At 53.0% G+C, this 20,245-nt stretch overlaps 7 protein-coding genes across 7 annotated transcripts; 3 read left to right on the top strand and 4 right to left on the bottom strand.

Moving 5' to 3' along the window:
- Positions 1-54: 54 nt before the first annotated feature.
- Positions 55-1,388, top strand: BO79DRAFT_241010 (kinase-like protein; the record flags this gene model as incomplete). Its single annotated transcript, XM_025685080.1, has 3 exons — positions 55-677; positions 740-1,165; positions 1,345-1,388. Exons 1-3 carry the CDS (start codon positions 101-103, stop codon positions 1,386-1,388), a joined length of 1,047 nt encoding a protein of 348 aa, XP_025534527.1. The 5' UTR covers positions 55-100.
- Positions 1,389-1,839: 451 nt separating this feature from the next.
- BO79DRAFT_277496 (tannase) lies at positions 1,840-3,647 on the bottom strand (the record flags this gene model as incomplete). The annotated part of the gene is made up of 1 exon (XM_025687822.1): positions 1,840-3,647. The coding sequence occupies one exon, from the start codon at positions 3,645-3,647 to the stop codon at positions 1,899-1,901; it is 1,749 nt and encodes a 582-aa protein (XP_025534526.1). The 3' UTR covers positions 1,840-1,898.
- Positions 3,648-4,634: 987 nt separating this feature from the next.
- On the bottom strand, positions 4,635-6,444 carry BO79DRAFT_182548 (putative GTP binding protein (Gtp1)). The gene is made up of 10 exons (XM_025680229.1): positions 6,256-6,444; positions 6,151-6,179; positions 6,077-6,091; positions 5,990-6,014; positions 5,598-5,916; positions 5,432-5,541; positions 5,237-5,382; positions 5,126-5,183; positions 4,911-5,075; positions 4,635-4,847 (listed from the first exon to the last, which is right to left on the bottom strand). Exons 1-10 carry the CDS (start codon positions 6,282-6,284, stop codon positions 4,640-4,642), a joined length of 1,104 nt encoding a protein of 367 aa, XP_025534525.1. The 5' UTR covers positions 6,285-6,444; the 3' UTR covers positions 4,635-4,639.
- A 139-nt stretch (positions 6,445-6,583) lies between these two features.
- cwc2 (active spliceosome conformation promoter CWC2) lies at positions 6,584-8,021 on the top strand. The gene has a single exon (XM_025683077.1). The coding sequence runs from the start codon at positions 6,628-6,630 to the stop codon at positions 7,876-7,878; it is 1,251 nt and encodes a 416-aa protein (XP_025534524.1). The 5' UTR covers positions 6,584-6,627; the 3' UTR covers positions 7,879-8,021.
- Positions 7,964-13,373, bottom strand: cpcC (putative protein kinase (Gcn2)). The gene is made up of 6 exons (XM_025680228.1): positions 12,923-13,373; positions 10,820-12,865; positions 10,436-10,765; positions 8,952-10,385; positions 8,456-8,900; positions 7,964-8,405 (listed from the first exon to the last, which is right to left on the bottom strand). The coding sequence occupies exons 1-6, from the start codon at positions 13,157-13,159 to the stop codon at positions 8,098-8,100; spliced, it is 4,800 nt and encodes a 1,599-aa protein (XP_025534523.1). The 5' UTR covers positions 13,160-13,373; the 3' UTR covers positions 7,964-8,097.
- A 303-nt stretch (positions 13,374-13,676) lies between these two features.
- Positions 13,677-16,599, top strand: BO79DRAFT_248664 (uncharacterized protein; the record flags this gene model as incomplete). Its single annotated transcript, XM_025685729.1, has 2 exons — positions 13,677-13,716; positions 13,940-16,599. 2 exons carry the CDS (start codon positions 13,677-13,679, stop codon positions 16,174-16,176), a joined length of 2,277 nt encoding a protein of 758 aa, XP_025534522.1. The 3' UTR covers positions 16,177-16,599.
- Positions 16,600-18,588, bottom strand: BO79DRAFT_248663 (damage-control phosphatase ARMT1 family protein). The gene is made up of 6 exons (XM_025685728.1): positions 18,513-18,588; positions 18,381-18,451; positions 18,190-18,320; positions 18,021-18,133; positions 17,115-17,968; positions 16,600-17,053 (listed from the first exon to the last, which is right to left on the bottom strand). The coding sequence occupies exons 1-6, from the start codon at positions 18,532-18,534 to the stop codon at positions 16,823-16,825; spliced, it is 1,422 nt and encodes a 473-aa protein (XP_025534521.1). The 5' UTR covers positions 18,535-18,588; the 3' UTR covers positions 16,600-16,822.
- Between the last annotated feature and the right edge of the window lie 1,657 nt (positions 18,589-20,245).

Below are 20,245 nucleotides of genomic sequence, written 5' to 3'. Positions count from 1 at the left end.
GATGTTCACACGTAGTACTTGCATTCATATCAATGTCCGATCCTACAGGCAGACATGGAGTCTTGTCTCAAACCAGCCTTGTGTCCGCAAGACCTCGTTGATGTCCACCTTCACTCCCCTAAAGTCAGAAAAGAGTAACCGGAATACAGACGCGTCCAACGCTTCTCGCACATCAACAATAAGGCCCAGCAAGCAGCAGTACAGGCTCGTTGAAGACGTCGAAGACCTGCACAGATACTGCCCCGGAGGATACCACCCCCTAGAGATCGGAGACGACCTAAACAAGGGCCGATATCGACTGGTTGACAAACTAGGGTATGGAGGATACTCGACTATATGGCTAGCCCGGGACCTACACCGGGCCAGATACGTGGCAGTGAAAGCCATTACTGCTGATGCTAGTACCTCTACACCAGAGGCTAGTCTTCTATCCTCTCTGGGAAACTCACCACCTGGACTAGGAAGTGAGATCATCCCACGACTCTTGGGTGAATTCTGGATTTCCGGGCCCAATGGGAAGCATAGATGTGTTGTTACTCCGCCAGCACGTATGAGCTTGTTTGATGGCAAAGAGGCATCGAATTTTGGTCTTTTCCACCTGGATGTTGCGCGGTCAATCGTTGCTCGGCTTATTCGTGGGGTTGCGTTCCTTCATAGCCAGGATATTGTACATGGCGGTATGTTATGTCTATGGATGTGTATAGCTGGATTGGCTAGCTGACTCTAACAACTTTTCAAGATCTGCATCTCGGCAACATCCTAGTTCAATTTCCTAGGGAAGTAATCGATCCCCTCTCCACTGCAGAGCTATACGAGAAATACGGCGAGCCCTATTCCGAAGCCGTTGTTCGTCTCGACGGCAAGCCATTATCACTATCAAATAACATACCCGCACGCGTGTTTATTCCCAGCTGGTACGGCGTTCGCAGCAATGATATAACCCTCGGAGAAGAAAAGATCCTCCTCAGCGATTTCGGGGAATCTTTCAACCCACACGAAACAGCCAGGTTCTCTTCGAAGACTCTTCCTCTCCTTCAGCCGCCCGAGGCTAGATTCTCTAACGAGCCTCTCTCCTTCCCCTCGGATGTTTGGACACTTGCCTGTACCATCTGGGAGATTTTCGGCCAGCGGCCTTTATTCGAGGCCTTTTTCGCTACTCCTGACCGTGTGACCGCTGAGCAAGTGGAAACTCTCGGTGTCTTGCCTCCTGAGTGGTGGGAGAAGTGGAGCGGACGGCGCAAATGGTTTGATGAAGAAGAGGGTGAGCTGGATTTGAAGAAAAAATCTAGGGGTCCTGATGGTGTGCGTATGTCCTGGGATCAGAGGTTCGACTACTGTATACAGGAGCCTCGGGCTCAGGCGGGCCTAGAAATTGTGTCGGAGACTGAGAGGACGGCGTTCAAGGCGATGCTGCTGTCGATGTTGGCCTTTAGGCCGAATGAAAGAGCGACAGTACAGCATGTTTTGTCCTCGGAGTGGATGAGAGGTTGGGGACAGCCGGCTCTCGATATAGCTGGGGTACTTTAGAACCTGAGATGGAGAGGCTTACAGATGTGATCAATATACGTGATGTTCCTGTTGTCAAAGCCTGGAAAAGGTCGCCGAACATATTAGGTTAGGGGTGAGCGGCCTCAGTGCCAGACTCGAGTACATAAAGTAAGTATATACCAGCAGACCGATTGAGCGTCCTCACTAAGTAAACCGGCGGTGTTCGGAGAGGAACAAGTCTACTGTCGTTATCCAAACCCAAGTACTATTTATTTATAAGTGCATACATACTACTACTGTGATATATACACTATACTACAAATGCAGAGAGCTCACTCAAACATATATGGTACACAATTTACATTCACTAAACCCACTCCCTTCATCTCAACCAACTGCTTTCCAGACACCTAGTACAGCGGCAGGTCATAAGCATCGAAGTCATACACCCAAGTCTGGTACGACTCCTCATCAAAGACACAAGTCAACTCGGTCCCGTTGTTCACAAAGTAAGGCCTCAACGGCCAAGCACACAATTGCTGAACCTGACCATAGTTCTCACCCTCCTGGACCGTGGCATTCAAGCGATCCGGCTTCTGGCCGTTCTCCACCCAATCAAACAACGTAGGCAGAGTACTCTGCGGCCAACCGCCATTGGGCTGGTCCGTGCTGTACGAGCAGTGTGCAGCACCAGGGACAAGGTACAGACGATTCCAGTCGTTTAGGGCGTCGGAGGACTCGTTGAAGGAGAGGGAGGAGTACATCGTTTTGCGGACGGATTCGTGGTAGTGGACCGAGGAGCCGGTGGGGATACTAGGGTCGGATTCGCCGTGGACGTGGATGATCTTGCCGCCGTTGGAGTGGAACGGGGTCAGGTCGGGCCAGGTGGTTTGCAGGACGTCTTCGTAGCGTTGCCAGCCCAGAGTCATCCATTTTGTCATGATATCGTAGGTAACGTTGTCGAGGGTGGAGAGGTTGTCGACGTCGTAGAGTTCGAGGAACTTGGCGACCCATTCGCCGCCCAGGGAGGTGATGTCCAGTTCCCAGGAGTCGGTGTCGGAGTTGTATTGCGTTTCGGCGTCGTCGAAGGTCGCGCTGGGCTGGTACCAGATGTAGGCACGCTTGCCGTCAAGGGTCTTCAGGCCATCGAGGATCTTGGCGGCGACGGCGGCGCCTTCTTTGGTGACGGTGCCATTTTGGGCTGGGGTGGTGTTGCTGGTGGAGAGACGTTTCTTGAGCACAGTGGTGGTGGTTTCGGCGGGGCAGTAGTAGGGGGCGCCGATGGTGGAGTTAACATTGAAATGCAGCTTGCAGAGATCGGTGCGGGCGACGACCCCATCCTTCTTGCCGTCGAGGGCGTCGCAGGCAGCAATGGTCATGTTGTTGATCTTCTCAAGTTCACAGGGCGGGGGGTAGTAGCCCATGGTGTATTCGACGAGACCCGGGTAGAGGTGGTTAGGCTGCTGCTGGCCGTAGCGGATGGCAGGGGCGCCGATGACAGCGCCGTCCCATTCCTCACCGAAGCGCTGGACTTGGGACCAGCCCTCGCGGCCACCTTCAGAGCAGCCTTGGTAGTAGGCGTAGAGCTTGGAGGAGCCGAGGTCGAAGAAGTTCTTGGTGAAGGCCTTGCCGACGGCGCTGAGTTCGTAGTGGGCTTGATAGCCGAACATGTAGAGGGCCTGGCGGTCGATGGTACCGTTGGCCTTCAGGAAGACAGCATCAAATTCGGTGGAGAAGCTACCGAAACCACCGTCCGTCTGGCCGGAGGCAGCGCCGTACATGACACCGCCGGGCAGGTCAGCGCCATCGCCGTTAATGGCGTAGCCGAAACCACCGGTGGAGAGCCAGCGGTTCTTGAAGTCGGCTGGGGCAGGGAGCCAGAACTGCAGCAGGACTTGGTCGTCGAGCCCATCGTGGGTGTAGGCCAGGGTGACGTTACAGAAGTCGAAGGTGGAGGCAGGCCAGAAGGCCGTGGAGGCGGAGCTGTAGTTGTAGACCGGGTTGGCAGTGACGGAGGTGGTGTCCACGGTGATGCCCATGAGGGGGCTGCTGGGGGCCACGGAACGAGCGTAGGAGGATGTGCAGACATCCGCCAGGCTGGTGGCCTGGGCAAGGGAGAGTGTGGCCGTGCCGGCCAAAAGGCTCATCTTGGAGCGCATTGCGAGAGAGTGACTGAAAAGAGGGACTTTCAATGCGTGGAAAGAATGTGCTTGCCGGTGTGAAATACTGGGCGGATACCAGCTGGCGGTAGGGTGGTTTTATATCGTTCAAGAATTCGAGAATAGCCGTTGCCTGCTTTGTAGTACTGTTATTATCGTCATGGTATCCCGCCAAAGCCATGCAATCGTTGTATCTAGATTAAGGAGGACAAGCATCATCGACCCACTACGGACATCCGTGAACGAGGGAAAGACACGACGAGCCATTGGTCAAGGGAGAAGATGTACGCGTCCCCTGGGTTCGAAAGTGAAATGCTTAGTGACTGTCTCGCGGCATAGATCGTCAGGCACCGTTCATGTCATCTGTGGATTGGTTAGCTCGGGATTAACGGGATGAAGAGGACGTCGATCGGCAGCGTATTTGCTTACCATGAAGATGCTGGTTAAAATCAGCGGTGGAGTATGACATGCCGATTCTCCTTGAAAGCAAATTAGAGCAGCAAAGGGACTGACGTGGTGAAGAATGATAGCAAAAGAGGGCAACAGACAGAGAAAGAGAGCGCTGGAGATGGAGTAGAAAGATGGGGGAAGTTGCTTTATCCGATGGGGACGCGAGAAGCCCGAGAAAAGCGGGTGGTTCCAGCCCAATAAGGAAGTTAAATCCTATAGTGTGCAGGCTAAGCTTTGGCAAGGCCGGTAGTCAATACCCTGACGCGTGTACCCTTAATCTATCTTCCTGTATTCCCTGCCAGGTGGATCCTGAACACTGAAGAATAATGCAGAGCGTGACGTGACTTTCACCGACCCATATTATCCCATGATCCCATTATCCCTCACCAGATCCTTCTCCGCGGGATTTCCGGTGGGTTCATACGACTTAAAACGAGATCTGCAGAGAATACACCAAGTCTAGTATCTACTCCGTCCGAGCATATTTAGAACAGTCACCGTTGCTTGAACTAAAGTGTAGAATGCATGAACTATTTTCCGCTTCATTTAGCAACAATCGACACCACATCCTCGTCCGATACCACATGTCCCAAGCCCACCCGCTGTGGGATATGGCGTGCACTCGCTCCCCATACCATCGCATACTTGAACGTTTCCTTCAACGTGCGGTGAATGTTGTCGCACACATCCTCGATAGTTGAGTTGCTGCGGCAGATCAATGCCTCGGAGAAGTCGGGCACCTCACCTTTCCTGTAGCATCGTTAGCAATGTCCCATTCATAGTAATAGGCGCTTGATCGTGGCTAGAACGAACCGTTTCGTGTAGACCCGGATAAGACGGAGTTCCTTCCAGATGCGATCCACGACATCTTCCACACCCAAGTCCAGTTCACAACTCATGACGGCTGTGTGTGGTTCGCGGGCTAGTTGGTCAAGGAAGTCCAGACTGACTCCGTCGATCTTATTGTAGACGTAGAGGCTGTACTCAGATTAGAAGAGTGAAATGCTGATAGACGGATAAAGGTTTACCATCTGATGTATTTACGGTGATCCTTCATAATCACATCAATGAAGTCGTCAATCGTGGCTAGATTGATGTCAGCGACGAGGCTCATTCGGACATTGAAGCATAATACATACCATATTCATCACGAACCAACACTTCGCAGTTGAGCATCTTGTAATCGCGGAGAACATTGTAAATCATCTTCTCATCAAGGTACTTAGGCGGCGTCTGGAAGGTGATCTTCATGCCACCGGCCTTTTTCTGCTTAAGGTAGATGTTCCTACGCCGATTAGTCCAAAGCCTATTTGGACAAAGCCTGAAATACTCACGGAGGCTCCTTGTTCAACCTGATGCCTACAGCATCCAATTCCGCCTCCAGCAGTGCTCGTTGCTCCGCACGTTTCGTAGCATCCAACACCATCAGAACGAGATCACTCGTCTAACCCAGATTAGCCCCGAACGAAATAAAGCCTCCAGAAAAAGTGGTAAACCAACCTTAGCAGCCGAAATGACCTGTCTTCCACGTCCCTTACCCTCAGACGCACCCTCAATGATACCCGGCAGATCAAGAATCTGAATCTCCGCACCTCCATACTCAAGCACACCAGGGATAGCAGTGAGCGTAGTGAACGCATACGCGGCCGTCTCACTCTTGGTCTTGGTGATCTTGCTCAGGAAGGTAGATTTACCGACGGAGGGGAAACCGACGAGAGCTACACGCGCATCACCACTCTTGCTCACATCGAAACCGGCACCACCACCACCGGAGCCGCCCGTGGGCTCCAGGAGCTGTGCTCGTAGACGGGCAAGCTTTCTGAGTAGCGGTTAGTGTTAGACTTTCACATGGCGGGGTAAATATGAAGGTGAGGGGCATGAGCTCTTCTTACCCCTTCAGTAGACCAAGATGGTACTCTATAGTCAAGAGTACATTAGTTTACACATAATCTGATATCAACCGGGACATCAAATCGCACCTGTGGCCTTGTTCTCTGCACGTAAGTTAGCATGGCGGGGCTATCAAGACCTTATATGCGAGCTGAACACTTACTCTGCGTCCTGCGCATCTCATCTTCAATCCTATAGAGCGAGAAACAGCGTAAGCAATCCATATCCACTAAACAGCACCAATAGACCTGCAAGATGGGGGACATACTCCTTGATCTTTTCCGTAATGTTCACCATCTTGCCGGTTTAAGAGCCCCGCGGACTCGATTTTCCAGATACAACAAACGACACAACCAGACAACCGAAGCTAGATTTCGCTTACTGCAAAATCTCTTAAGTACCTATCAAACGAGCGAGATATCTCCCCGAAAATCGACGTGATCGCAGCGCAAGAACACGAGCAGCTCTGGTCTGGGGAAATCGTCCTCAAAATCGTCCGCCGCGCCAAGCACCCACCCCGCTTACGTAATTGCCACCTCCGGCGGAATCTTCGAACTTGCCGACTTCAAACATCAACATCTCATCTCTTCCATCAACTTCACCTCACATCATCCCCAATCCCTCCACCATCACAGCAGCCATGGCTGAAGCAACACCCCCAACTGAAACAGTAACCCCTCCTACGGAGGAGGTCGTCGAAGACCAACAACAACCCCAACAACAACAACAACAACAACAAGAAACCGAAACGACAGAAGAAAGCACCGCCCTAACAACCACCGCCGACGGCACCATCGAACCTACAAAGAAGACCAAAAAGATAATCCGACGCAAGCGCCGCCCAGCACGCCCCCAAGTCGACCCAGCAACAATCAAATCGGAGCCCCCACCGCAAGTCGGCACGATCTTCAACATCTGGTACAACAAATGGAGCGGCGGCGACCGCGAGAACTCCTACCTAAGCAAGACAGCCGCACCATCACGATGCAACATCGCGCGCGACAGCGGCTACACACGGGCCGATAAAGTCCCGGGGTCATACTTCTGCCTATTCTTCGCGCGGGGGATATGTCCGCGCGGCGCAGAGTGCGAGTACCTGCACCGTTTACCAACACTGCACGATATATTCAATCCGAACGTGGATTGCTTTGGACGAGACAAGTTCAGTGATTACCGGGATGATATGGGCGGTGTAGGGTCGTTCATGAGACAGAATCGCACGTTGTATGTGGGACGGATCCATGTGACGGATTCGATTGAGGAGGTGGTGGCGAGGAATTTCCAGGAATGGGGACAGATTGATCGGATTCGGGTGCTCACGTCTCGGGGTGTTGCGTTCGTGACGTATACGAATGAGGCGAATGCGCAGTTTGCGAAGGAGGCCATGGCGCATCAGAGTTTGGATCATAATGAGATTTTGAATGTGAGGTGGGCTACGGTCGATCCGAACCCGTTGGCGCAGAAGAGGGAGGCGAGACGATTGGAGGAGCAGGCTGCTGAGGCGGTTAGGAGGGCCTTGCCGGCGGAGTTTGTGGCTGAGTTGGAGGGTAGGGATCCGGAGGCCAAGAAGAGGAAGAAGATTGAGGGGAGTTACGGGTTGCAGGGGTATGAGCCGCCGGATGAGGTGTGGTTCTCGCGCGCGAAGGAGCTGGAGGATGCGAATGCGATTGCACAGTTGGAGGCTCCGGAGCAGCCGCTGATGATTGAGGGTGCGTCGGAGACTGCTGCTGGTGGTGCTGCTGCTCCGCAGGAGGAACAGGCCGGTGGGATCTTCTCCAGCTCTGCTGTTGCGGCGCTGAAGGGCCTGGCTGGGGGTAGTGTTACGACACAGCAAGCGCCTAAAGCTGCTGGACCTCTGGTGGCGTACGGGAGTGACGATGATAGCGAGTAATTTGGTTGATATTAATTGCATGCATTCTTACGTGTACTATAGCAGAGATACCTGAAAATGTGTTTGACTTGACTGGTCTTCATTTCATCGTTTGGATTCTATGGAATGGCTAATTTCAACGCTTGTTTGCATGGCATAATTGTGGGTATATTCGAAGAGGAGATTCAATCAACAGCAGATACAATAAGAGACACATAACACGTAACATCACACATCATTTCATCTGTCGGCTGCGCTTCCAAGGTCGTAGTATATGCATGACCCTGTGCGGTAGTTGTATATGAAAGCATTGCTGAAACTCTCCATCCCATCTACACGACTTTCGGTCGCAAGGTCTAGTAGCAATTCATGGACCTGCGTGAGGTACTTTCGTTCTGTCAAGGGCGCGTTCTGGATGACTGTGCGCCAGCTTTCAGGGTCGGAGAGGCGGGTGTTCCTGATGGCTTCTAGCAGCTCATCGCGAGTATCTATGGCGGCAACTGGCCCGTTCAGGGCATCCTCGACCACCTCGCGGGATCGGAATAATGCTGAACGGAGTTAGCGGGGTTGTAGTAATATTAAGATAGATCGATCATACCTGTCTCAACAATATTCCTGCGGTTGGACTTCTTGCTTCGATGCTGGGGTACAAGAATGCGGACGTCGCTGAATCGCTCATTGAAGGAAGGTCCTGGGTCTGCTTGGCTGGGCAGACGAGACTGCCGTAAGGGGTCTGCTGCACCCTCTCGCTGGTAGCGCGCACGTATCTCGTTCCGCAGCCAAGGAATGAGTTCAGAGCCTCGGATATCGAACTCTTCTCTTGGAGAGAGACTCTTGACCTTGAAACCCCTCTCCTGACTGTCTTGCTTTGCAATCACAATCCAGCCATGGCTGTCTTCCCTGTACTTGTTCAGGAGTTCTTCCAGCGAGGAAGCATCCACAGCCAGCTCTGCACTGACGTCATTGAGCCATAGGTCCTGGACAATTTTGATGCCCATGGTACGCAACACTGTGGGATCGAAACTCGCTACAAGAACATCGCACTGCCAGCGGTTAGTATCTCTCCGTAACTAGGTGGTGGATATCAGACTTACTCTACGTGTCTTCCAGAAAGCCCCAGTCTCCATATCAAAGCTCTTCGCTGGGGTTTTAGTAGGTGTTCCAAGGTACTCCGACATAGCCGAGCTGAGGCGATCCCAGCTCAAGTTGAATCCCACAGCATGAGTTTGAGAACGACTGGCCAAGACCTTGGGCCGGAACTCTTGAACCAGCGAATCATACCGTCCGCCAGCCGCGAATACATCACGCCGCTTACTGTCAAAGACACACTGGAAAAGAATACTGCCTCGGAAGAACTTGTCGTTAAGACTCCCGAGAGGGTTCATGTAAACCTTCCGCTTGACATCAAAGTTCTGCAGATAAGCCACGAGCAGATTGATGCGAGCAAAAATCGGTGCCAATCGCTCAGCAAATATCGTACCCTGCATTATAGCCCGCAGTCGTTTCTGAACCTGCTTTGGAGAGTCTCTGAAGTCGAACCGTGCCAGGTCATCCAGCGAGGTCGAGGCAACTCCGATAGCCGGGGAGCGAAGCTCACTTCGAATCTTCTGCATCGTCCATTTTCCTACGTTCAGCTTGCTGATGACCTCCTTGACACGAGGGATCTGAGATGGCGTGATTCGGCAGAACTCCATAATGATCTGAAGCAGGTCCGAATGATTGATAACAAAGCACATAGGAGAAGATCTCAGAGGAGGAAATTCTTCGATAATCTCATCCAGCACCTTGATTACCTCGGCTTCTTTCAAAGCCAGATCCAAAGTGTTGTGTGACACAATATCAAAGTCTACCTCCTTATGAGTCCTGGGCTCGCCTCCATGAGGCAATTCCCTGTAGACGGTACCAAAAGCGAATGTTTTCTCCAGTGAAGTATCTTGTCGTGGAATAGCACGCGCATTGGGCAGGGTGAGATCAAATGGCAGTTGAAGTAAGTTGCCGGAGGAGTCAAGCAGTCTCACAGCGCCGTTATTGTAGTGCTGAGATCTGGGGAACAGCATCTGCCTCTGGGTTTCAACAGCCCCATGGCGGCGGAAGATCGACGTCAGCTTCTCTTTGACAAGACCTTGAATCAGCAACTCGGTGGCGCCCGGTGTACCGCGAGAGTCCATATCCCAGGCGATGTCTTCAAACTTCTTGGGTGATTGAGAGAAGATGCCGGATAAAATCTTCTTATAGTCGGGAGAGTTTGGATCAGATAGTAGGTGCATGATCGCGCGCCTGAAGGTTTCTTCTTCGACCTGCAGAGGAATCTTTCCGCTATGGAGAAGATCCGAGGCTGTAGGCCTCTCGCTCGGGTTATGGCTCAACAACGAATTAATGATCCTGCCCTGGACTACCTTATCCGTGTACTGGAATGTAGACGGCAGGGTATGGTTCGGTTCGCGTATAGCTCGCAATGTTTGATCGCGCTCCATGCCTGTGGATAAGGCATGACACATCTCAAAGAAGATCACACCGAGAGAATACATCTGTGCCCACGTTAGACCTTCTCTCGCTTGTTTAGTCGGGTTGCACTTACATCAACTTTTTCATTGTAGTTGCCGGTGATGCCCGACTTCATCTCGGGGGCAACATAGTAGGTCGTGCCCAGACTGCGAGTAAAGTTGCCTTCAAAATCGGCAGTGGTAGAAGAGCGCACGGCTGTCGTGAACTGGCCACTGGTAGCGAGACCAAAATCTCCAATACGGGGATTATTCGCCACGTCGATGAAGATATTGTCTGGCTTGAGATCCCGATGAATAATTCCATGGCCGTGGATATGGCTCAGTCCGTCCAGGATCTGCCGGAACAAGCGCCAGGACCGGTCAACATCATCGTACAGACCATTTCTTATCAGATCGCGAAGGGTCTATGTATGTCAGCATCAGTTGCATATTGTTAGGCACAACAACACGATACTCACATGTTTTTCGCAATACTCCATCTGGATGAAGAGCGTGGTAAGTACGGGCCTGCCCTGGGAGCCTGACCGCACCCGACTAAGCTCCTTGCCTGTGGCACTCTCCGTCTCAAACGTCGAGGGCGTGTCGCCTTTATCTCCATTGGACAGAGTTCCATCGTTATCCTCGTCACTGTCGGAGCCAAACTCAATCTTAGGATAGCCGCTCGAGCTTATAAAGTCAAGCCCGCCGGTACTATAATCATAGGCATGCGTGTCCCGACTAGCAAAGACGTCACTCTCCGTGGAAGAGATGGCTTCCTCGTCTACGTAATCATAATCCTCCTCGATCCACGCAGTATAATAACGTACTACGTAAGGATGATTAAGCCGGGACAGGAGCATAATCTCCGATAGTGTGTCTTTCAGGGCCGCGGTAGACTTCTGAGTAATCTTCTTGACCGCGTAAAAGCGACCATCGAGCTTATTCCTTGCCTTCACCACCTGCCCAAAACCTCCTTTTCCTAACCGCCCAGCTTCATCGAAATCCTGGTTGTACCGCGAGAAGGCAGGCAAGCCATTAAGGGAATCAAGACGTGGACGCCTCGGTAGAGAGATTGAGTTCGAGGCACTGGTACGAGCAATCAAGGGAGTGTCCACACGGAAGAATTCCGAAGGCTGTAGTTGGAAAGCAGTCGGCCGCTTCTTCGGATCGGGCCTGAAGAATTCATGCAGTAGATCCTGCAAAGCAGTCGATAGCCCGAGCGTGCCCATCAGCGCATTTGCTGAAGTATAACGCTGAAGCACATCCGTTCCGAATCCCATCTGAAGGAAGACGATACCCAGGTCCCAGACGTCCGTCTTCATGGTCAACGGTGCGGTCCCGTGTGTTAATTCAGGGGGCATCCAGAACGGTGATTTTGACGTTGTGAGCAACCGTTTGCTAGCCGGTGAATCAGGAAGTGCCTCTTCAATGCCAGCCCGCAGTTTCACGATGGTCCCACCGGTACGAGTTCTGAACAATAGGATGCGACCACAATGAATATTGCCATGAACAAAACCACTACGATGGTAGAACTCCAAGGCTTCCAGCAGCTGGATTGTCCAGCTGCGGAGTACTTCCACAGGAACGGTCCCGACAATATCCAAGAACTCGGCCAATGTTCCCTTGTTCGAATACTCCTGGAGAGCATAGACAGTCCAGATGCTATCCTGACTGTCCTGCATGCTCATAGGTCGGGTTATTTTGAACCCAACAAAATCCACCAGGTTGGGATGCCGTAATTTCTTCAGGCCTTCCAGCCTGTCCTCGCTCGAGCGCATCTTCTCTCGGAACAGAAGGGGCTCGACTCCCTTCTCCTCCAGAGAGATTTCCCTCAGAACCAGCAAAGGCGCATGGGACCGGTTGTCGGAGACGACCGGTCTCACGGTATATGTCTCCTTTCCTGGTCCGATCTGGAGAAGCGATTTGCCGTACACCGCGCGGAAGACCAGGGTGGCCTGGTCCGTATCCGTCATAGCTAACGGAGGGTCGAAGGTAATCGCCCCGGGGATGTTCTCCACAGCATCAGTGTCCCCATTCGCATCCAACCCAGGAGTGCGACTTTTACGTCGGGACAATCGTGCCTTGGCCCGCTCTCGGACCTTGTCCTCCAAGAGCTGCTGGAGGGCACGCTCTTCTTCTGCTGTGGCTGCCTCCTGTTTCCGGAGCTCCTCTTGTCGCTCTAGCTCGGCTCGCTGGTTTGCGGCGGCTTCCTGTTCCATTCGCTCCTCCTCTAAGCTCGGAAGATCCTTGTCTTGAGCTTGAGCCTCAGCCACATCTTCCAAGACGTCTTGAATGGACACCGCCAGTTCGTATATCATTTCAGAGCCGAGAAGGGTCTTCGGCTTATTCTGTATAATGTCTTGAATTCTCGATCGAGCGCCTTTTCGGAGATCGTCTAAGTTTTCCAGTGATAGGTTGGGGTAGGTCTTGGGATAGGTGGTGGGCAGCTCGACGAGCAATACCAGGTGGACGTCAGGGTTCGACGAGGCTCGCAGATGAAGCTTGAACGCGACCTCGGACGATTGCTATAGAGCTTCTTGGTCAGCCATGCATCGAGCAACATCAATGCGACAATCACATACCTGCCAGGCAGAGCGCCTGTGCTGGACCTCTTCAAAGTCATCACCGTAGATGGAGCGCAATGCTTCGACTTCATTCTGGTGGATCTCCTGATAATTGGTGGGGGCAACTACCGGCGGCGAGAAAGACGGCGAGTCTGGACGGAGTAGCTGCTGCTGCGGCTGCTGCTGCTTTTTCTCCGCTCGGGGAGAGCCGTGCTTGGGGGCATTGCTGAAATTCTTCTTCTGTTTGTGAGGCATAGCGGGGCGCTGGTCGGGCGGTGAAGATAGTGGATGCACCGTGATCGAGATTGGCCTTTGCCACGGAAATTAGTGACAAAGATGCAGCCGAAGCTGCAGCCCTCTATAGCTCAGTAGAGAACATATCTGGGAATTGGGGAAAGAAAAAAAAGAAGAAGAAAGGGTGTAGAAGTATATGTGTGGAGAGAGAAAAAGGTAATTTGACAAGGGAAGGGAGAGGGGAAGGGGGAGGAAATGGTTAGTGTAGCAGTTCAAAAGACGGGAAGAGAGGAAAAGAGCGGTAACCCGACAGCGAGTATATGAACGCCCAATGGAAGCGCCGCCCCGTCGTTTTTCCGCCCACCGCCTTTGGGGCGGGCAGCTCGTGACTTGGCGCATCATCGCCGTAAACAAAGCACAGCGTTCCACGTCAATCCTCTGGCCCCCCAATGGTCTTGTTGGTGCCATGCGTGTCTCGTTCAGTCCCATAATTTGATTGCTGGTGAATCGCCGGTTTCTCTTGTCCCCTGCAGACGCGATGCTAGGGTGGATCACTGGGCAGGAAGACCAGGTCGCAGGTGCGTGTGTTTCCCTCTGTACTTTCTGCTGGTCGCTACGAGTAGTATGGCTTGCTGCCCGCCCTGCTGCTGTTGCTGCTGCTGCTGCTGCTGCGTGCGCGCGCCCTTCCCTCCACTGCCCTCCATATACGGCCCAATAATGGCCTTCCAATTCATCTGACCCCATTTCCCACCCGCGCTCATCGCGCGCTGACCTGTTTTTCTAACTTGTTTATCCCAATAGACAACTCAAGGGCCGGAGAGCCACCCGAGACGCCCGCTCCCGTGTTTGCGATCCGCGCTTTCAAGAGCGCCTTGTTTGGTACCCCAGGTGCCGATGACGACGAATCCACCCGCCGTACTACTACTGCTGCTGCTACCACTTCTGCTGCTGTGAAGACGAAGAATCCATCGACCAATCAGCTGCTGAATGATCACATCACGTTGAAACCATCCAGTGGAAACACAGGGGATGCTTTCAAGGCTTCCAAAGCCGACTTGGATCTGGCTGTGAACGCGATGGCATCGCCTACAAAAAGTATCCTCGTAACACCCGGAACCGCATCCAACCGTCGCAAAACCGTGTCGTTCGGCGACGGGGTCGTCGATAACGAGCGCAAGCGGGAAGACCCGTTCACGAAACCTAACAAAACCCCCACCTCTTCATCCAACAACTTCTCCAGCCAGTGGTCGGCCAACTCTTCGGACGGAAAGTTCAAACCTCGCAGTAAACTGACGCAAGCCTTGATGGATTCGCGAGAAAAGTCAAAGGGCACGGGGCTCTTTTTGTCACAGGACCTCGAGCCCAACCCCTCATCCGAGGGGTCCAGACCATCGCCAACGGAAGATGACAACGACGATACCATCAACCTGAACGAGCCACGGTCGCAGTCCGGTAAATACTGGAAAGCCGAATTCGATAGTTACCGGACGAAAACGACGTGGGAAATCAAAAAGCTTATCCAGTACCGCTCCGCCGCCAAAACATATGCCAAGAAGAAGGATGAAGAAGCGTCGCGACTCGCCGATAAGTTGAGGGAGGAGGAGATCAAGGTCTCTGAGATGGAGCGCCATGTTACCCATCTAGCTTCGACCATGGTTGGAGAGAGCGCCAATGCCGATAAGGAGAAACTGGTGCAGGACCTCACCAAGCAGACCGCGTTGGCTCTGCAATACAAGCACCGCGTCAACTCACTACGCAAACTGCTGGAACGGCACGGCGTTGTAGGGAACGAAGTCGATGATATCGCTGAGCAATCTGAATCCGAAAGTTCTTCAGAGAAGGCTACGGAGGAGCTCCGTAAAACCCAGCAGGCTCTGGACGAAGCGAAGACCAAGATCGACGACATGAAGCTTCAGCAGTCCGACTTCACCAAACTGCAAGACCTCGCGCGCAGCTCTGAACAGAAAGCCTGCGAGCTACAGAAGGAAAACGCGTCTCTCAAGCAGACCCTAGCTCGGGTGAAGCAGGAGATGAGCAAATACGAAGGACGCCGGAAGGAGAAGGAAGCCAAGCTGAAGCAACGCGAGGCCAAACTGGAAACGCGCATCCAGGAGTACCGCGACCGGTTGAAGACCGCATCTCAGCAACATCGCGATCACGAGGAGGACCTGAAAGAGTCCTTCAACGAGGAACGCCGTCGCATGCAGGAGCAGATCGACCAGCTCAAGATCAAACTCACCGCGATCGAGAGCCTCCCACACACCCAGGTTCGAGCGCGCCACACCGAGAGCCCTCGCAAGAACTACACCGGTGTGCATGTCTTCGATTTCGGGCAGAACAGTCCCCAAAAAGACGCCGAAGACGACAACACCGCGGACATGGATGAGCCACCCAGTCCCAGCCCGCGTGCCAAAGAACGCCGCTCCTACCCATCCCGATACACCACCACCGCCGGCGACCTGGACCTCAAACGAGCCATGAAAGCCATGGGCATCACCGACGAAGACCAACTCGCCTACCTCGGCGAATCCCTCAAACCTCCCAAAGCCCGCTACCAAAACGAGCATCACGATGACGAAGAACCAGCCACCATCCCTCCCTCCTCTCCACCCGACTACCCCCATAATCATCACCACCACCACCCTCCACCCTCCACCCGCCCGCGTCCCAAACAGAAAACCACCAACACCAACACCTACCGCAGTCTCTACGCCCCAACCAACACAACCATGACCTCCCTCGCCCACCATCTCGCCAACAACCTCGACGACAGCCACCACGGCCGTCCCCGCGCGCGCCGCTCCCCTTCCAAATATAGCCTCGACGCAGTCACGGCCCTCCCGGACTCACACGTCCTCGACCGCGCCAAGCGCCGTCAAAGCCTCGCGGCCGTCGTACCCCGAGACTCCATCCCCATGGACCGCAAACTGCAGGCCCAAGCACGTCTCAAGCAACGAAAAGAGGAAACCCGAAAGGGAAAAGAGAATATGCGCACTTATACGAACCAAGCCTTATCGGTTCTTGAACCTATTTCTTAATGTTTTTTCTTCTCTTTTTATCTTCTATCTCCTATATGTCAAATGGGAACAACGGCACGGAGTGATATGGAACGGATGGTGGATGAATGGATGGATGGATGGATGGATATATGAAAGGATCATTCTCTTGTCACGGATAGCTTTGATACTTGAACCGAACCGCTCTTTTCCCTTTTGTGTTGTGATGGAAGTGAATACCTCTCCCTATTGTCTGGTCTCGTTTGATCTGATCTGATCTGATCTGATCTGTCTTTTGTTTGTTCGGTGGTATGGTGATATGGTGATATGGTCTGCTCTGGTCTGATACCTGTTCTTTTCCCTCTGTTGATGTGGATGTCAATCACTCACTACTTAGCTCTAGCTCTAGCTCTAGTCCGTTGATCATTGATCGTACGTAATCTTAGTTTTTATTTCCCTCCACGCCTCTACCTACATCTTCTATATACATATATTCAACTACTCAATTCTAGTCTAATCTCTCGTTATCACTATCATGAACGAGAAATAAAACCCAACCATATAACACATCACCTATCAACAAGGCGTATAAATATCATATCCAACTGAACCCCATCTATCAATCCATCCATCCCATTCAAATCTATCAAATCAATCATTTATCATCTAAATATATCATCTACAGAATCTAAGCCTTCCCATCACAAAACGACACAACAGCCCACTTCCCACTCCACGCCCACTTCCTCGCCTCTTTGCCCCCACCATTGGGCAGCTGGCGGAGCCGTTCATCCACACCCTCGGGCAGACCAACCACCACGTCGGCCTTGCAGGTGCGGAAGGCCATTACGCGGACGCCGGATTGCGGGCCCAATGGGCCGATGGCTTCTGTGAAGGGGGTTGTGGGGGCCCATGCGGCCTATATGATTTAATCGGATTAGAAGGTGAAGAGGAAATGATGAATAAGGGAGGGAGCTTACATCGTTGGTCAACTTGCGGTAGTTCAAGTCACCCTTGAACAAGACCAATTCGCTCTCTTTCAGGTCGTTGAAGAGGTCCGGGGCTACGTATGGCATGCGCCAGTAACTTCCGGGGGTGGTCCAGAAGGAGTGTGAACGGATGATTAGTTTTCCTTCGGCGTGGAGGTGGCTCCAGTGGTCGAAGAGGAATTTGACTTCGGAGACTTCCTTCTCTGAGAGGGGGTCGAAGGTCTTGCCGGACTCGTCGGGGGCAGTGTAGAAGGCTTGCGGGTCGGAGAGGGCGGCGATGAGGGCGGCGAAGTCTGGAGGGGTGACGTCGGAGACGAACCAGGGGATGTTCTTGGGGTGGAGGACGACGGTGGTTGCGAGGCCGGCGGAGAGGAGGTAGCCGGCGAGGATGAGGTCGACGAAGAGCTCGAAGCCGGAGTTGTCGAGGACGATGTCGACGCGGCGGTCCTGGTTCTTGCGGTCGCGACGGGCCTGGTGCAGGACGTCGAAGGAGGCGTTGAGGTCGTTGACGAGGATGTTCTTCTCCGAGGCCTTGCGGGCTTCGGAGCCCTGGAGCTTCTGGATGTCTTCGTAGGTGAGGGAGGTGAGGAGGGAGAGGTCGGTGGCGTTACCCCAGAGGCAGATCTCGCACATCTCGGAGAAGAGGATACGGTCGGATTGCTCGATCTGCTCTGGGGTCTTGCCGTCTGTGCCCTTGCTGGCCTCCTCGGCCAGTTCCTTGTATCGTGCGGCGAGCTCGAGGACGGCGGGCCGGGAGGACTTGAAGGTGGACATCTTCTGGCGGGCGAACACGTCATAGCCCTTCCAGTGCTTGGAGAGGGAGAAGAAGGTGCTCAGACGTCTGTCTGGTGGATGTTAGCTGAGGTATAGGTATGGAGGTATGCCAATTGCACGCACAGAGGTAGCATTCTGAGTAGAGCCATGCGACGTTGTGCCATGAAGGGTTTCCCCGCTGCTCCAGCTCCTGGTTGTACGCCGCAATGTCGGGCTGGCCATCGTCGGGGAGGGGGCTGTAGATGGTCAATGACTGTTTGATTGTTGAGTATAGGCGGAGGATGCTTCTCACGTCAACTGCCTGTTATGCTGCAGCTCATATTTGAATGCTGCGAGGTCTCCGATGATGGCTTTTCCTTCCTGACGCTTCTCCTCGTCGGTTACATCGGCGACGCTGCGGTGCAGATCATCAATCGCACCAGTCTATGCGAGAGGAGTATTAGTCAAGGCTTATATTGTCATATGGGATTGTCTCCAGCATACCAGAATGACGGGCCAGCGTTCATGGGCCGAGACGGAGGCGAAGCTGGACTTGTCGGAGGTGAGATACTGCGCTGCGGAGGGGAAGGCGGGGTTAGTGTGGCTGCAGAGAGAGGAGCAGTCAGTATCACTCACGAGTCTGGGGTTCGTATTCCATGATGAAGGAAATAATTATGTGATTAAATAGATAGGAATAACTCAAGGAGAGAAGAAGAACAGAAGAGAGAGAGGGAGAGAAAAGAGTGCGAGCCAAGATGGGAGAAGAGCGAGAAACAAACACGACGTCGGTTGGGAATCGCGGGGTCCCTGCCGTCGGGATTCTCTGCACCGACAGTCACTTTTAACCCTCATTTCTCCCCCATGCAATTCAGTGAGATATCATATCTATTCAATGGACGCAGAACTCCGACTGGAAGGCAAGACGTACGACACGAAGCAATTCGTCCAATCAGTTCCCCTCCCACAGCCAATCCAACGTCGCCAGACCTGCACATGCGGGACAACTCAGCCGCAGAGACATACACCTAGATAGCCTTGAAAAGAAAAAAAGATATAACTAGCAAGATAGATAGATAGATATTCCGCTATGCAAAGAGTTCACGAGATCGTCGTCAATCATCCGTAGATACATGGCCCTCGTACTGTGTAATCCAAGGCTTTCCGCATCTTCTTCCTCTCATCTGAACGTCGCACTTCTCATCCTGAATCGTGGTGTATATGTATCATGTCCCCGTCCGATCGGCGAGATTGACTCGCTCCCAATCCATCCCATGAACGCCCAGCTTGCAAAGCAGTCAAGCCTCTCACATCATCGACGACATGAGAGAGTTTTGCGCATACGCCTGGAATATCAACATTAGTCTGCCAGTCCGCACTTCTCGTCAAGATAATACATCACTTACCATCGGCTTAATATCCGGGTGAGGAACAGCCTCAAACACCTGGTACTCAAGCTTGAGCTCGGGTCCAATCTTAATAAAGGCACCCTTGTTCTCCGTGGTGTCGCAGTACTTCGGCGCAGAGAAGACGGTGATACACCGTCCGTCGTGCTCGACCTCGTAGCCCTCCATGCGCACCTCGTGCGAACGGATGATCGCTTCCAGACCGTTCTTCTCACAGAAGCGCTTGGTGACATCCGGACCAAACTGAAGACCAACACCACGCTTGCTGGGTCCGCGACCGGGCGCGGTCTGCGGGTCCGTCCACAGCATTTCCATCATCAAGCCCTGCTGTCCAGGCTGGCGCTGGTTGTGGCGGTTCAGCTTGCGGATATCATCCAGCGTAGTGTTGTCATCCGAGAAGAGACCACCATGGAGCACAAGGTACTTGTTGCCGATCAACGTAGCCAGCGGCAGAGCCGAGAAGGACTCGGAGAAGACCTTGAACACCGTCTCATTGTACTTGGCCTTGCACTCGCCCTCGAAGCCATACACCTTGTTCATGTCGTCCGTCTCGTGGTTGCCACGGTTCAGGAAGATACCGTTGGGGCGCAGCCACTTGTAGGCGTACAGCAGGAGAGCAATCTCCGTCGACCACGATCCACGGTCCACAAAGTCACCGTTGAAGAGATAAGCATGGGTATCGCTAGGGTAGCCGTTGAGGCGGAAGATCTCAAGAAGATCGAAGAATTGACCGTGCGTGTCACCACAAACCGTCAACCTAGTACCCTCCTTAACACCCACCTCCACCATCGTCGGCTCCGCATAGACAAGATCCTTGACGGCCTTGATTATTTGGAAAGCGTATTTACGATGGATCTTCTTTCCGTTCTTGAACCGCTCAATCATGTCATCAATGAACTCCTGCGTCATTTCCTTCTCCAAGCGCACACCATCGTACTTCTCATCCACGACCATCGCATCGATATC

Source organism: Aspergillus costaricaensis (genome assembly GCF_003184835.1).
Source record: "Aspergillus costaricaensis CBS 115574 unplaced genomic scaffold BO79scaffold_51, whole genome shotgun sequence".
Lineage (NCBI taxonomy): Eukaryota > Fungi > Ascomycota > Eurotiomycetes > Eurotiales > Aspergillaceae > Aspergillus > Aspergillus costaricensis.
This window is presented reverse-complemented; position numbering and strand designations above follow the sequence as displayed.

Bases quoted from the DNA above. Each gene is read 5' to 3' on its own strand.
- cpcC (XM_025680228.1), bottom strand. From the start codon at position 13,159: ATGCCTCACAAACAGAAGAAGAATTTCAGCAATGCCCCCAAGCACGGC. The intron at 10,386-10,435 runs GTAAGTGCAACC...ACGTGGGCACAG, and splicing joins ACTACAATGAAAAAGTTGAT to ATGTATTCTCTCGGTGTGAT. The intron at 8,406-8,455 runs GTATGATCGATC...AACTCCGTTCAG, and splicing joins CAGGAATATTGTTGAGACAG to CATTATTCCGATCCCGCGAG.
- BO79DRAFT_182548 (XM_025680229.1), bottom strand. From the start codon at position 6,284: ATGGTGAACATTACGGAAAAGATCAAGGA. The intron at 5,383-5,431 runs GTGAGTATTTCA...TAATCGGCGTAG, and splicing joins AGGTTGAACAAGGAGCCTCC to GAACATCTACCTTAAGCAGA. The intron at 5,184-5,236 runs GTATGTATTATG...ACATCAATCTAG, and splicing joins GTTGGTTCGTGATGAATATG to CCACGATTGACGACTTCATT.
- BO79DRAFT_248663 (XM_025685728.1), bottom strand. From the start codon at position 18,534: ATGGAATACGAACCCCAGACTC. The intron at 18,321-18,380 runs GTATGCTGGAGA...CCTCTCGCATAG, and splicing joins AACGCTGGCCCGTCATTCTG to ACTGGTGCGATTGATGATCT. The intron at 18,134-18,189 runs GTGAGAAGCATC...GACCATCTACAG, and splicing joins CAGCATAACAGGCAGTTGAC to CCCCCTCCCCGACGATGGCC.
- cwc2 (XM_025683077.1), top strand. From the start codon at position 6,628: ATGGCTGAAGCAACACCCCCAACTGAAACAGTAACCCCTCCTACGGAG.